General features: G+C 39.8%; 1 protein-coding gene across 1 annotated transcript in view; it reads left to right on the top strand.

Annotated features, from left to right (window-relative positions):
• Window positions 1-17,338, top strand: part of LOC129699148 (inactive dipeptidyl peptidase 10-like) — a 657,345-nt gene that overhangs the window by 539,740 nt on the left and 100,267 nt on the right. Inside the window, exon 9 of the mRNA XM_055638816.1 lies at window positions 5,617-5,771. Coding sequence (XP_055494791.1) covers window positions 5,617-5,771 — 155 coding nt within the window. The remainder of the gene's footprint in view (window positions 1-5,616; window positions 5,772-17,338) is intronic.

Raw genomic sequence — 17,338 nt, 5'->3', positions numbered from 1 at the left:
GAGACTACCCCAAAAATATAACGCTCAAATATTTAAATATTTCTGCTGAAGGAAATATCGGATTTCTTACAATGGCAACGGAATTTACATTTGTTAAAATTGAATACTTTGCAACTTTGTCAGCACCCTTTATGTGGTGACTTTTTTCATACCTTGGGTATGCAAAACAAAGAATCTCACTGACACATCACATGTGATAATAAAGGTTCATTCATTTATTCATTCAATTACAATATTGTCTTTTTTTCCCTCAGTACTTCCATTGAGTTGAAAAACACAATGTGAATTTTCTACTGTCAAATCATGTGGTATTAACACTCCCCTTCCCCAGCATATCAGTGGTAGGAGAAAGTTCTATGTATAGGCAGTTGTCATAATTGATAGTCATAGCGTCGTACAGCATGAATACTGACCCTTTGGCCCAACTTGTCCATGCTGACCAAGATGCCTCATCTACACGTCCCACTTGCCCATGTTTGGTCCATTTCCCTCTAAACATTTCCTTTCCATGTAGCTGTCCAAATGTCTTTAAACAAGATAAAGAAGGCCCTTTAGTTTACTTATAAACGAGAGTTGAGAATGTATATTTTGGGGAAACAATGCAGTCATTTAAAGAGGCTGGCTAAAAAGTTGGATGAAGCATTGCCTGCGGAAGCATCCCTAGCATGCTTGCAAGTCCCTGAAGTATGACATAACCTTACCCTGCCACATATCTGTGGGACATGGGCTATTGCACAGTAATGAGCTTAATGAAGTCTCAAGCTGACTCCAGACTGGTGAAGCCATGCACGAATGAGAGTTGTAAATTGGAGCCCTTATCTATGACTTTTCAATCATAGTGCTTGTCACAGTGGCAGCGCCAGTGCTGATAGTCTGTGCTATGTTGCAGCTTGGATAATGGGAAAAGTTTGAAAATGCATTGAAAACCAGTGAACACATCAACATGAATGATCTGTGCTTTATGTTACAGTTCTTGTTAAGGTTTAAACTAAAAACCTTTTTCTCCTTGAGTTGCCGATGGACTTCAAATGAATTTGAACAACTGGAACATTAATAAACAGTTTATTTGCATAAACTACATTTGCTGGAGAATCATAACTGGTTATAAAAGTCACTGAAAAAGGAAGTGCAATTGCAATTGCTGATGCTGTTGTTCCATAACACATTGAAAATGCTGGAAAGGATTTATGCAGAGAGGATTTATGAGAATTTTGTCTATGTTTGAGGGGCTGAGCTGTAGGGAGGTTGGGCAGGCCTCTCCCTATTCCTTGGAGTGTAAAAGGCTGAGGGGTGATTTTATAGAGGAGTATAAAATAATGAGGGGAATAGATGGGGTGAATGCACATAGTTTATATACACTGGGTAGGGGAATCAAGAACCAAAATACAGGTTTAATGTAAGAGGGGACAGATTTAATGGAAACCTGAAAAGCATTTTTTTCAAACAGAGGTTCATGGATATATGCAATGAGCTGCCAGATGAGGTAGATGAGGCAAGTACTATAACACCATTTAAAAAAACACTTTGACAGGCATATGGATAGAAAAGGTTTACAGGGGTATGGGCTAAACATTGCTGTGATGTATTTTCCTATGTTACATGTTGCCCATAAATCATATTCTTGATTCTGATCTCCCCAGGCAATGAGAACATCTGTCCTGCATTTATTCTGTCCAAACCTATTACAGTTTTGTAGGTTTCTGAGATCCCCTCCCAATCTTCTCAATTCTATGCATATAATTAAAATTGATGCTATATCTCTTCATAAATCAGTCTTCCATCCCAGGAATCAAGCTGGTTAACATTTTTTTTTAAACAGACAAGCCAAATATATACAGATATCCCTTGTATTAATGGACCAAAGTGGGGGGAATAGTGTCTTTTATTGACGATTGCCTGCTATAACCCAGTATGTGATTACTGAGTATTAGAGTATAATTAGAGTATAACTGCACAAGTAGCAGAAACAAAGAACTGCAGATGCTGGTTAATACACAAAAGAACACAACATGCTGGAGTAACTCAGCAGGTTAGGCAGCAACTCTGGAGAACATGGAGAGGTGATGTTTTGGGTCAAGACCCATTTTCAGGCTCGTGATCTGCAATTTTGCCTGGAATCCTGGCGAGTTGATGGCCCTGGCCTGCTGGTGGCCGGGGGAGAGATGAGAATCAGCAGAGTTATTGGCCAAGGTCTGCAGGCGGCCTGAGTGCAGATAACAGTCCGCAGTGGTGGTGTCAGGTGTGGTCGGGAAGCAGCTGAGGAAGCTGTGTGGGCCGGCGGTGGTGGCAGTCAGTCCAGCCTGGAATCAGCTAGTGAGATGGTATGGGCCAGTGTTGGCAACCCGGCCTGGTGGTGAAGGTCAGTAAGACTGGTGTGGAAGTGGCTGGGGTGATAGTGTGTGCCAGCGGTGACTTCACCGCCTTCGCAGAGAGACTGGGAAGGCGGTAAACGTTGGCGCTGCGGCTCTCAACCCATTACCACTTGTGTGGCGCAATCTCAACTTGCAATGTCACCTATCTGTGCTCTCTCCAGATCTGTTGCCTGACCTACTGAGTTACTCCAGCAATTTATGTCCTTCATTATTGCACAGATTGAAGCAATTGCTTGTCAATTTCAATGCCCTCTCACAGTGTAATTAAAAGCCTGTGTTCTCAAAGAGACAGTGGTGTCTGATTACTGTGGGGACACTCCGTCGCTTTAATCGAAATCTGTAATAAAGAGGTCTGTAATAATGAGGGTAGACTGGAGTTAGAATTGTAGGAGGGCAACTATTATGAGAAAGTTTATCCATCCACTTATCCTCATTCACATGTGTAATCTATATTCTGATACTTGATTAAATAGGCCATTGGACGAGTCAAACTCACATTCCATCATTCCATTTTGGTTATATCTGAATGCTGAGAAATATTAAGAGGAAAACGAAAGTTTAGCCCCCATTTTGATCATCAGTAGTGCTGAAAAGAAGACGAGGTAATAAACCATATTTGCAAAGGCAAAGACTTTCTTGTAATCCAGATGATTGTCTTCAGTGTTCCATGCTTTTTCATTTAATTGCATGGCTCTTTTAATAGGTCACTGAAGCACAAAATTCATAACCGCTCTCAGAAATCATCATTCCACTATTTCTACATTTGAAATTGCTTCAGTTCAGTAAACAAAGCTACAGACTAGAGTATTTGTACAATATCATTTAATTAAATAGGATTTAATGTCATAAAAGGTTAGTCATGTATTTCAACAAAATTTAGCTTTTCTCAAGCAAAATGTTTTTAGATCCGATGGCTTACTGGTAGTTTAAAGGCGTTAACCACCTATTTTGTTTTGCGTGTGTAACAGATTCTGAATTGAAATTATAGCAATGATGAACAAACTTTCATAATATATAGGTATCTGTCGCCTCATAATGATATTTCACAATGTCCACTAGATCCCCAACTCCAGCTCATTTTATTTCATAATATGAATACCACTTCATTCATACAAATAATTAGCTATATGTCCCACAATACACTGTCCCATAATCCACGAGAAAATAAATATTGTTTGCAAAGTGTTGTTTCAGTCATGCAAATGCCATAATTGTTTTGCCCATGAGCAGTGGTAATCAATTATCCTGTAATCAATATCTTTAGCTCCTGCATCATCATCTCTGATTACTGTAGTAACCAGTAAACTTAGGGCCCTATTGGAACCCTGCTGTAATCCTATTGTTATCAACACCTTTTCATGGAAGAGTGTAGAAAAATAAACATATTTTTTATCGGAGCTTTGCATGTTAAAGCTGCTGAATACTGAATGTTGAATACTGAATGTTGTTTATACTCAATGTTTGAATGCACTGAACACTATAATTGTGATAATTGCCCTTTCAACTACGCGCATTGCAGCATAATATTTAAAGCTATAATAACATGGCAGCAATCAATATGTACAGGTATGTCTGTCAGACTGTGACAAGCTGCCAGCTGTGAATCACTGTGGGATGCAATGTGATGTTTCACAATACAACATTGTGGCTCCTTCAGTAAGTCTGCGGGGTTTTAGCCCATAATCAGTTCACTTCAAATGCAGTAAATGTGACTGACATTTCCTACTATTAAAATCATTAAAAAGTAAGCTCATAAGGCATCTCAAAGGTTAAAGAGAAGTACTGTATCTCCATGGTCTGGCTATGAATACTAACTGCTGCTCCACAGCCTTATGGAGGGGGTCTTGCCTTTTTACTTACTGTTTTCAAGAGTTGAGTTGCGTTTTAACTTCAGGGCATTATTTCCAGATTTGAATGCAAGTACAACTCAAAGGATATTCTAAAATTGTGTTTAGAAATGAATAGCATTTACCAAAAATTGTGGTATTGAGTTGTCCGCCAGAAAAACAATTGCAGTGCATATACCGCCATCTAGAGCACGGAGGACAACCAGAAAATCCCCCAAATGATCAGCTGTTTAGCACCAGGATTACTCCCATACATTCAATCAGTGTAGCAGCCAAATATCTTGACAACATCTAGGAGTAATTTCCACTAATATTCAAAAGTAATTTTCATCATGGTGCTGAATCATATGTAGAGGGGTGACCATATGTATTTCTCTTGGCTTTCATAGCCAGTTGCAAATGCATTGTGATACCTTAACAAAGCTCCCCCCCCCGCCCCCAAATCTATAACCTCAACCATTCATGATCATGACTGCTGATGTACTGGTACTAACAACTCCAAAGCCTATTTTAGTGTAGAGATATAGCATGGAAGCAGGCCCTTTGGCCCACCGAGTCCACACTGACCAGCGATCCCCACACATTAACACTATCCTACTCACACTAGGGAGAATATACAATTTTATCTATGCCAATTAATCTACAAACCTGTGGGTCTTTAGAATGTGGGAGGAAACAGGGGCACCCAGGGAGAACCCACCCAGGTCACTGGGAGAACGTACAAACGTCATACAGATGGCACCCAAAGTCAGGATAGAACCCGGGTCTCTTGCGCTGTAAGGCAACAACTGCACCGCTGCACCACCGTGCTGCCCCATTTGTTCCCTCACGTTTTGGGTTAGCTTCATTGTTGTCCTTTGAGGAAAGAAAAGAAGGAAAGAATCACCTATATCTTGCCATATAATTGCTTTAAAAATGTAGACAAGTGATAGGTTATAAAAACAGAATTAGAAAATACCTGAATTGAAAACCTATTAGGGACAACATTAATAGATACAATAGCTTCTTATCATTCTATAATACTTTAAATTCTGGAGCACTATAAAGCTATAAAACATAAGTAGATAAATGTAATTGTGAGTTATAATAAAAATTATTCACTTCCATAAATAGTGATTCATTATACACGAGGTAAAAATGTGATAGAATTTTGTCTGATTTTAGTATGCACAATTCACTCACAGATGTTACTAAAGTTAAATTATCTTGTATTATGTCATTATTTTCCTCAAAAGCAATGGATAAATACATCTAAATGTTAAATATTTCATTTTGTATTTGAACGTACCAATGCTCATAAGCTCCTCTTAGCTGTAAATTGTTCTGGAGACACTACACTTGATTGGTTAATTGCTTTTATTGATCATCTTATTTTGATGAAAATGCTTTGATTACAGAGGAGGTGATACATTCCCATGTTACTCACTGGTGGTCCCCAAATGGAGAACGTCTGGCATTTCTGATGATCAATGACTCCTTGGTACCTAATATGATAATCCCACGTTTTACTGGCAATTTGTACCCAAAGGGAAAACAATATCCATATCCTAAGGTAAGAAATATAATCATAAATCTTCTAAAAATATTAATGAGTAATGCATAAAATTGTAATCAGAATCATGGTGTAATCAGTTGTTGCATTGTGCAGCGTAATAGATTCACTCTCATTGGGTCTAATTACATTGATGTTGTCAGCCTAATGAAGAAGAAAATGAGATGTTATTATTTGTGAATTCTGTGAAAAGGTGGGGAAAGAAAGGACATCCATCATCACCTTTAGCAATATTCTGTAAGTACTGCAGTTTTATTAAAACCACAAAAGTAAACTGTGCCTTGCCCTTTGAGTCTGTTTACACAGATTTAAGCTATCTCCGCTGTGCAGAAGTAGTGAATGATTGTGAATTTGACAAGCAGCTGAAGTGAGATGGGTGAGCTGATTTACAAATATACTTTCGCCATGGCTGTCGAAATAAGTAAATATTCCTATCAGGTTTCTGTGAACTGCACTGTATAGACTGCATTCGGTGACTAATTGTTAATTATATGGGCTGTTCAACGTGCTCTTATAGAGAACCTGTCTTGAATGTTACAGGAATCAGTGCAGTATCATACAGACCTGTGTATGAAAAGCAACAACCTGGTTACTTTGAAGCCAAATGAAAGCTGGATAGTGGCAGATGATCAATTTTCACTTGCCTAAATATTTAAAACAGCCCACAGCAGCTTTTAAATATATCTTCAGCCATTTTATAGAAGCAGATAATAGTAAATCATCATGTCAAATGTTAGGCACTTAGGTTTTTTGAACAGATGCAAATAACTTTTGAAGTTACAATCTTTAATCTCTAGAAAAGTAACTATCAAATTTGTAGGATTCAGGACAAAAGATGTGCATAAAGTGCATATAGCATTAAGATGCAGAGCATTTTCTGCAAGTAAATCATTATAGATGCCTTCAATAAATTAGAAGAACTATTATATTATAACATTGAAGCTAGTTTATGCCAAACACCTTCAGGTGTCCTTCATTTTACCCGTGCCTGCAGATAAGTGAAGATGGAAGCTCAGTCAGTGTTATTCTTGTAAAGACAGCTGTAATTTTCCAATTACAGTATTTACTTATCACCTGAGTAATTCTATGGCCAGAAAACCAGTCCAGGCATTTGTCATTGGTTTTACGATGGTCTGGATTTTTTTGAATATTTCGGCATAAGTGTCTCCAACTTCGGGACTTCAACGTGGATGTGGAAGACCTGAAATTATTGGCATAACTCAGCAATAATTTGAGTTCATTTATAGCCATATGCACCAGTATGGTGAGGTACAGGTATACTGAACATTTTTACTTGCAACAGCATTACAGGCACATAGACATGGATAAATACAAATTCTGCATAAATTACACAAAATTCAAAAAGTAAGAAAACTGCAAAAAGATAAAGCAAGATTGTGGAAAAACATTAAAAAAAAAACACGTTCATTGTAGTGCAAGTTGTGAACCATAGTGTTCCATTGTCAAAGTAGGATTAAGGATTGTGTAGGATGGTTCAAGACCCTTATAGTTGTAGGAGACTAGCTGTTCAACCACCTGGTGGTGTGAGCCTTTAGGTTTCTATACCTCTGGCCCGATGGCAGAGACTCATGTAGATGCTCTCAATGGAGGGAGGGCTGTGCCCGTGATGGACCGGGGCTGAGTCCATCACTGCAGCCTATTGCGTTCCTCTGTGTTGGAATTGCCATACCAGACCATGTTGTAACCAGTCAGAATACTTTCCGCTCTATATATGTAAAAGTTTGTTAGAGTATTTGGATACATACTGAATCTCTTTAAACTTCTAAGAATGTAAAACTGCTAATGTACCACCTACATGATTCCATCTATGTGCTGGGCCCATAGCAGATCATCTGAGCTGTTAATGCCCAGTAATTTGAACTGCTAACTTTCTCCACCACCGACTCACCAATTAAAAAAAACTGGTAGCTCTTAGTTTCTAATAAAACTGGCGAGTGATCTCCTGAAGTCAACGATCAAATCCTTGGCCTTATTGACATTGAAGAGGAGGTTGTTGTTGTTGTTGTTGTTGTTGTTGTAGCACCACTCAGCCAGGTGTTCTATCTCTCTCTGCATGCTGACAGCACCACCAATGATTCAGCCAACTGCAGTGGCGTTACCACTAATTTATACATTGAAGTTGTGCTTAGCCACACAGTCATGGTTGTAAAAGAGAGTATAGTGGGGGATCGGCACACAGTCTTGATGTGCACCTGTGTTGACTGTCATTTATGTGGAGATGTTGTTACTGATCCACACTGATTGAAGTCTATTAAGGAGAATGTCAAGGATCCAGTTGCAAAAGGAAGTGCAGAAGCCCAGGTCTTGGAGGTTGGTAATAAGTTTGGTAGGGATGATAGTAATGAACGGCAACCTATAGTCGATGAACAGCAGCCTGACAAATGTCTTCCTATTATCCATATGGTCAAGAGTAGAGTGGGAGCTATTGAGATCGCTGTTGACCTGTTATGGTGATAGGCAAATTGAAGCAGATCTAGGATCTTCTGAGGCAAGAGTTGATTCACACCATAAACAACATCTCGAAGCTGTTTGTTATGGCAGATATCAATGCTGTCAGGCAGTAGTTAATAAGGCAGATCAAAATGTTTTTTTTTAATTATGGGTTAATAATTGGAAAGAAATTGATACTTAAATTTTGGAAAAGTACAACCACACCAACTGTTAAAATGTGGATTAGGAATATGATGGACATAGCACGCCTTGAAGAAATGAGACTCCGACTAATAGATAAATATGACCAATTCTTAAAGAGTTGGTCTCCTTTCATCGACTTTTTGGAATCATGTGATGCAGCGGTGCTGTAAGGATTGCCGATTTCAGTTCTCTTTTAAGGGGCCTTCTCTTCTATTTCTACTCTCCTCTTTCTCTCTTCCTTTTTTTATTTTTTATATACACACTTCACGTTTTTCTACTCTCTGCCATCTATTTTTCCACTTTTTCCCCTTTCTATTGCTTTCTTTTTCTTGATCTGCTTACTTTTTTCTTATAACATAAAACTAGAGGTTGTACATAGAATGGATTACGGTATTACATAGTTGGCACCTAAAATTAGGCGCCACTGTACTGTTTTGTGCTGTATTAACTTCTAATAAAATAAAAAAATAAAAAAATAAAAAAAAAATAAGGCAGGTCACCATGCTGTTCTTGGGAACCAATACCAAATCATGCCCTTTTGAATACGTTAGGAACCTCAGACCACAGAAGCAGGTTGAAGATGTCCTTGAGTATTCAAGTAAATTAGTCCAGACGGGTCTTTAGCATTCAGCCATGGTCAGACCCATTGTGTGGATTCACTCTCTTGAAGGATGCTCTGACATCGGGCTCGGAGACTGAGGACACAGGGTCATCAGGGTGTGTGGGAGAAACTAACTCGCTCACAGAGAACATATGCAAATTCTATACAGACCGTACCTGAGGTAAGGATTTAATTTGGATCACTGGAGTTGTGAGATACTGACCACCACACCTTTGAAAGAATCTATAGGAGGCGCTGCCTCAAAAAGTCAACCAGTATCATCAAGGACCAACACCACTGTGGTCATATTCTCAATTCACTGCCATCGGGAACAAGATATATGAGTCTGAAAACTGTGACCTCCAGGTTAATGAACAGATTCTACCTAATAACCATCAGGCTATTGAACGCTACAAACACCAACTAAATTGCAAACTATGAACAGTGTTTGTTGCACTAAGGATTTTGGGCTTTCATTTCATATTGTACTAATACTGCTGTATTGTTTTTTTTTAATTGAACTTTTAATCGTTTGTTTATAATGTTATCTATTGAATACTGTGTTTACAGACCTGTTATGCTGCTGCAAGTAAGAATTTAATTGTTATGCTTTGGTACATATGACTGTTCAAAACACTTAACTCTGAGTCAGCAACTCTACTGGCTGCACCACTGTACTACCCCAAAAATGGATAGGCTTTCTTAGTTTGGGCATTTTTTAGATACCAATATCTTGTCTCATCTTTAGCTAGAACTCTTTCTGTGATGAAGCTACTACTTTACCACCAATCTCCATGATCTTTACAGCAATCTCTGGGTTACTGTATAAGATGCTCCTGATCTATCAAACCATCAGTGACACTGCCTCAAAACGTGTTATAATTTTCATGATAGTTACATGGCAGTTGTTTCTGAACTACACAGCTGCCTGTGCTTGGCACAAGGGATTAGCTAGGGAGTGAGGGAATAACCTTTGTTTCTGAGGGATTCTAAAATGTGTATGCCTTTAGGAAAAAGACATTGTGAATCATTACTAGAGAGAAAGTAATTGACCTTCACGATCTGAGTGCTGATGCTGACAGAGCAATAGAGCTCTTTATCTGTTAGTATAAACCACTGTACTCGAGTATCTGTATTTATGTAGAGGCTTCAATGTGAAAATGTCAAAAGGCGTTTCATAGATGAATTTATGGAAACCAGGCATGAAGCCAAGAGAAAGAGAGAAAAAAATCAGATGAGGTAACGAAAAACTAAGCTGGCTATTTTTTTAAAGGTGAAGTGGATGATGCTGAAATCTTGCTTAGAACACACAGTGTTGGAGCAACTCAGCAGATCAGGCAGCTTCTCTGGAGGACATGGATAGGTTTAGAACTTGAAGAAGTGTCCCAAACTGAAACATCGGCAACCCATGCCAATCTGAAGAAGGGTCCCAACCTGAAACATTGAGACACCTATCTATATCCCCCAAAGGTGCTGCCTCGCTGAGTTACTCCAGAGATGTGTGTTCTGTCCTGTTGGATGAAGGCACTGTCACCTATAATAAGTATGGTGGTACACAAAGGTTGCAGTGAGAGGAACAGAGCAAAGAGATATTGCTGGTCTACATTTTAAGAGATAATTGGATTGATGGTTTGCAATGCTCTGCTGATATTGCCATGAAGTGGAAAGAAGCTATAAACATTTGCTGTGTTGAACAATGCATTGGTCAATGTAGCTTTTGGGAGCAAGCTAGCTGACATTGTAGATAGTCCCCAAAACCAAACTTGGAAAAGAACTAGCAATGGCTGAACGACTATGGGACCCAAACTGCAAGCAGCAGTGATGCCTGTAATCTAGGCTGACTGGAGCAAATAACGCATCTTGTGCCTGGAAGGTCATGTTTGACTAATCTTCTTGAATTTTTTGAAGAGGTTACTAGGGAAATGAGGGTAAAGCGGTGGATGTTGTCTAAATGGACTTCAGTAAGGCCTTTGACAAGGTTTCACATGGAAGGTTGGTTAAGAAGGTTCAATTGTTGGGTATTAATAATGGAGTAGCAAGATGGATTCAACAGTGGCTGAATGGGAGATACCAGAGTGTAATGGTGGATAACTGTTTGTCAGGTTGGAGGCCGGTGACTAGTGGGGTGCCTCAGGGATCTGTGTTGGGTCCACTGTTGTTTGTCATATACATCAATGATCTGGATGATGGTGTGGTAAATTGGATTAGTAAATATGCAGATGATACTAAGATAGGTGATGTTGTGGATAATGAAGTAGATTATCAAAGTCTGCAGAGAGATTTAGACCATTTGGAAGAGTGGGCTGAAAGATGGCAGATGGAGTTTAATGCTGATAAGTGTGAGGTGCTACATCTTGGCAGGACAAATCAAAATAGGACGTACATGGTAAATGGTAGTGAATTGAGGAATGCAGTTTGAATAGAACGATCTAGGAATAACTGTGCATAGTTCCCTGAAGGTGGAATCTCATGTAGATAGGGAGGTAAAGAAAGCTTTTGGTTTGCTGGCCTTTATAAATCAGAGCATTGAGGATAGAAGTTGGGATGTAATGTTAAAATTGTACAAGGCATTGGTGGGGCCAATTCTGGTGTATGGTGTACAATTTTGGTCACCAAATTATAGGAAAGATGTCAACAAAATAGAGAGTACAGAGGAGATTTACTAGAATGTTGCCTGGGTTTCAGCACCTAAGTTACAGAGAAAGGTTGAACAAGTTATTCTGGAGCGCAGAAGGTTAAGGGGGGAATTGATAGAGGTCTTTAAAATTATGAGAGGGATAGACAGAGTTGACGTGAATAAGCTTTTTCCATTGAGAGTAGGGAAGATTCAAACAAGAGGACATGATTTGAGAATTTAGGGATAAAAGTTTAGGGGTAACATGAGGGGGAACTTCTTTACTCAGAGAGTGGTAACTGTGTGGAATGAGCTTCCAGTGGAAGTGGTGGAGGCAGGTTCAATTTTATCATTTAAAAATAAATTGGATAGGTATATGGATGGGAAAGGAATGGAGGGTTATGGTCTGAGTGCAGGTATATGGGACTAGGTGAGAGTAAGTGTTCAGCACGGACTAGAAGGGCCGAGATGGCTTGTTTCCGTGCTGTAATTGTTATATGGTTATATCTTTCTAGACATTTCCCTTTCGAGATACAGCACAGAAACAGGCCCTATGGCCCATTGAGTGCACTGACCAGTGATCACCCCGTATATTAGCACTATCCTACACACTAGGGACAATTTTACCAAAACCAATTAACCTACAAACCTCTATGTCGTTGGAGTGTTGGGGGAAACCAGGGCACCCGGAGAAAACCCAAGGGGTCACAGGGAGATAGTACAAACTCCAATCAGACAGCGCCCGTGCAGCCCAGCGGGGTCACCTTCAGCCCACTGAGTCCACAGTGACCATTGGGCACCCATTCATACTATTCCAATATTATTCAATTTTTCCACCAACTCCCCACACACTGGGGACAATTTATTGAGGCCAATTAACCTACAAATCCGCATGTCGTGATGTGGGAGGAAACTGGATCACCCAGAGGAAACCCATGCCATCACAGAGAGAACATGCAAACTCCACTCAGACAGCACCTGAAGACAGGATTGAATCCAGGTCCCTGGCGCTGTGAGGAAGCAGCTCGACCAGTTGTGTTCCAGTACAGAACTGGGATGCCATTCAATACTCTAGCTTGCATCACTTTGCAGCATTCCAACCTTGAAAATCTGCTTGAGACACTTTAAAACCAAGCACAATCATTATGATTTCCTTTCCCACATGCAAACGTTTAGCTGACCTTTCATGGTCACCCTGAGTTTAACTTACTCCAGGTTTCAAACCAAAACTTTGAAATCCAGGGCATTATGCATCACTCTTCACCAGTGGGAAGTGCTGACAGGAAAATTGGAGCAGATACCTAGCAATGTAAGTGGAATTATTTTAAGTTTCTGCTTACATCACCAGTGCCAAAGGGAGCTTTCTCCTGTATTTAAATAGACTATCACCCTTTCTTAAGTACAGAATGGCCTATATTTCTGACATTCTAGCTGGTCATTTTTAAAGTGCTTGCTTGGGCAACGATGGCCCCTACATACTGAAGCAGTCAACACCCAGCTTACTTGTTCTCAATGGAGAAAGTATGACCTCTAATTCTTAGTTAATCCAACATATACCTATTTTCCTTTTTCAATTAATTTTACAGCTGGCTATTAAATAGATGTTAGCTCTCCCACCCATATATGTGGGAGGTTATTTATGAGTAATAAATGTCAAAGTCAGGTAAAATGTACATACATTTAGCCCAACTTTCTGCATTAAGAGCCCTAAATAGCAGCTACCAAAGGGATTGCTGCAGATTTTTCCAAAGAGAAATTGCTAAAATACTTTGTAGGTCAGACAACATCTGTTGAGAAAGAAAAATAGAGTCAATGTTGCAGATCGACAATCGTTCTCTTGAATATTACTCAGATTCAACGATCAATTTGAAACATAAACTTAATTTATCAATCTACAGCTGGCACCTAGGATTCAGTTTAGTTTATTGTCATGCGTACCGAGGTACAGTGAAAAGCTTTTTGTTGCGTGCTAACCAGTCAGCAGAAAGACAATAAATTATTGTAATCGATCCATTTATAGACATAGAAACATAGAAATATAGAAAGTAGGTGCAGGAGTAGACCATTCGGCCATTCGAGCCTGCACCGCCATTCAATATGATCATGGCTGATCATCCAACTCAGTATCCTGTACCTGCCTTCTCTCCATACCCCCTGATCCCTTTAACCACAAGGGCCACATCTAACTCCCTCTTAAATATAGCCAATGAACTGGCCTCAGCTACCTTCTGTGGCAGAGAGTTCCAGAGACTCACCGCTCTCTGTGTGAAAAATGTTTTTCTCATCTTGGTCCTAAAAGATTTCCCCCTTATCCTTAAACTGTGACCCCTTGTTCTGGACTTCCCCAACATCGGGAACAATCTTCCTGCATCTAGCCTGTCCAACACTGCCCCCCAGCTTCGTGTCATCTGCAAACTTGGAGATGTTACATTCAATTCCCACGTCCAAATCATTAATATATATTGTAAATAGCTGCGGTCCCAGCACTGAGCTTTGCGGTACCCCACTAGTCACTTCCTGCCATTGTGAAAAGGACCCGTTTACTCCTACTCTTTGCTTCCTGTCTGCCAGCCAGTTCTCTATCCACATCAATACTGAACCCCCAATACCGTGTGCTTTAAGTTTGTATACTAATCTCTTATGTGGGACCTTGTCAAAAGCCTTCTGAAAGTCCAGATATAACACATCCACTGGTTCTCCCTTATCCACTCTACTAGTTACATCCTCAAAAAATTATATAAGATTCGTCAGACATGGTTTACCTTTCATAAATCCATGCCAACTTTGTCCAATGATTTAATCACTTTCCAAATGTGCTGCTATCCCTCTTTAATAACTGACTCTAGCAGTTTCCCCACTACCGATGTTAGACTAACTGGTCTGTAATTCCCAGTTTTCTCTCTCCCTCCCTTTTTAAAAAGTGGGGTTACATTAGCTACCCTCCAATTCTCAGGAACTACTCCAGAATCTAAAGAGTTTTGAAATGTTTTGTAGTGTACAGATACATGAAAGAGAATAACGTTTAGTGCAAGATAAAGCCAGCAAGTCCGATCAAGGATAGTCTGAGGGTCATCAAAGAGGTAGATAGTAGTTCAGCAGTGCTCCATGATTGTGGTAGGATGATTCACATCCTGAACAGCCGAATAGATTAATTGAGTCATACAGCACATAAACATGTCCTTTACCCCATGCCGACCAGCTGGTCCCATTTGCCCGCTGTTGGCCCATATCCCTGTAAACGTTTCCTATCCATGTACCTGTCCAACTGCTGTTATAGTATCTGCCTCAACTACCTCCCCTGGCAGCTCGTTCCATATACCCACTACTCTCTGTGTGGAAAAATTTCCCTTCAGGTTCCTATTAAATATTTTCCCTCTCACCTTAAACTTCTCACCTATGTCCCCTAGTGTTTAAGTCCCCTATGCTGGGTAAAACACTCTGTGCATTCACATATCTATTCCCTACATGATTTTATACATGTTTATAAGATCAACCCTCAGCCTCCTGTGCTCTAAGGAATAAAGTCCTAACCTTGCCCAACCTCTCCCTATAGCCCAGGCCCTCAAGTCCTGGCAACATACTTACAGTATTTTGTACTTTTCAGTTTGGATTTCCGGCATCATTAGTATTTTGCTTTGCAAGAATAGTATTCAAGTTTATTTCTGTAAGGATATATAAAATAATATCTTTAATGTAGGCAGTAATTTAGTGATAACTTACTCTTAATCAGTCTTGACTAATTCTTGATACCTCTGCTGTGGTGTGACCATTAAGCCACAATGTTTCCTAGAATTTAACTAAGGGAGTCCACTCCTTGCTTCTAATCTCAAGCGTCCCTTAATTCACAATGGCCGAATCTCAAGATGGTCCTGCATCAGGTTATATTTTCTCATTAAATCTAACAAATAAAAGTAAATTGGGATGTGGCTGTAAACGTGTACTTTGATTTTAAAAGACACCAATTAGAATTAGATTACAGTCAGTTAACACTGCAGTCGGCTGGACTGAACTGGCAGATGTAATTTAATTCATTATTTATGAACTACAAGATGCATCTTATAATTAAAATGACATTATTGTGTGCTAGCAACAAGGTCAATGCGATATTAGCATGCAAGATTTTAACTGGAATGATCTTTAGTTGGCAAGAAAACACTTTTGGTGTGCTGTTCATCATTCGCCATCTAGTGGTACAGTTAAATAATTAGATCATAACCGACAACTAAACTAGGTCACTTTTCAGCAACATTATCAACGTAATGAAATTCTGACAGATAAATCCCTTTGAAAATTGTAGTCTGCATCCATATCCTTTTCATGGGGCCACATTTATCAATTTCACAGCATGTTACATTAATTGACATATTTCCTGTTAATCAACGACACTATTAAGGATCTAAGGATGTAACAAAGAGAAATGGGTGTGCTCTGTGCTTTAATAAGATCATGACTGATTCTTGATCTCAGCTCCATCTTCCTATCTGATCAACAATATTTCTTGAGCCTTAGATCATTGACTCTATTGATGTCGGCCTTCAATACACACAATGTCACATTAGTTCTATGGGAAAGAAAATCCCAAAGATCCAGTATATATCAAGTTTAGAAATTTCTCTCATCCTAATCTGAAATGGCAATCTCTAATCTGAATTTATGTCACATGGTCAAGTCAAGTCACTTTTATTTTTATAGCCCATTTAAAAAACAACTCTCGTTGACCAAAGTGCTTTAATTGGTGGAGGTACTAACGTTATACAACATTGGTTCATAGATTAAGTACATACATAAATACATACATATAGCCCTCCCTCAGAGGACGTCAAGAAAGGCTTGAGAGTAAAGATGAGTTTTTAGTCTCGACTTAAAAGAGTCGATGGAGAGGGCAGTTCTGATGGGAAGAGGGATGCTGTTCCACAGTCTAGGAGCTGCAACCGCAAAGGCGCGGTCGCCCTGAGTTTATGCCTAGACTGTGGGATGTTCAGTAACCCCAAATCGGCCGATCTGAGGGGCCTGGAGGTGGTGTGGTGGGTAAGCAGAATTTTGATGTAGGTGGGAACAAGCCCGTTAAGGACTTTGTAAACATAAAGAAGGATCCTGAAATTTATTCGGAACTGCACAGGGAGCCAGTGGAGAGAGGCCAGAATCGGGCTGATGTGGTCCCTTTTTCAGGTGCTCATCAGGAGTCTCGCTGCGGCGTTTTGGACCAGTTGCAGGTGGGATAGGGAAGATTGGCTGATGCCAGTGTAAAGGGAGTTGCAGTAGTCGAGGCGGGAGGAGATAAATATGTGGATGATCTTTTCGAGGTCATCAAACTGGAGGAATATTTTAGCTATCGTCTGAAGCTGGAAGAAGCTAGCTTTTACCACAGCATTGATTTGTTTGTCAAATTTCAATGCTGAGTCAAATATCACGCCACGCCATAGCAATGGAAGGAAATGCCATACCTTTGAATGACTTGGCCTAAGGAGAGCATATACAGGGAGAAGAGAATGGGGCCAAGGATGCAACCTTGTGGAACCCCGCAGCAGAGGCTAGCTGGGGAGGAGAACGAGTTGCCTAGGTTAGTAGAGAAACTCCTACCTTTGAGGTAGGAGATGAAGCAGCCATTTTTAGTTGTCTTGCTGCCAGCATTGAGTTAATGTAATAAAGAGTTCTGTTGTACCTTGAAGACTCTCAAGCTTTATATAGACATAGAAT

This window comes from Leucoraja erinacea, chromosome 7 (assembly GCF_028641065.1).
Source record: "Leucoraja erinacea ecotype New England chromosome 7, Leri_hhj_1, whole genome shotgun sequence".
In the NCBI taxonomy this organism is placed as follows: Eukaryota; Metazoa; Chordata; class Chondrichthyes; order Rajiformes; family Rajidae; genus Leucoraja; species Leucoraja erinaceus.
This window is presented reverse-complemented; position numbering and strand designations above follow the sequence as displayed.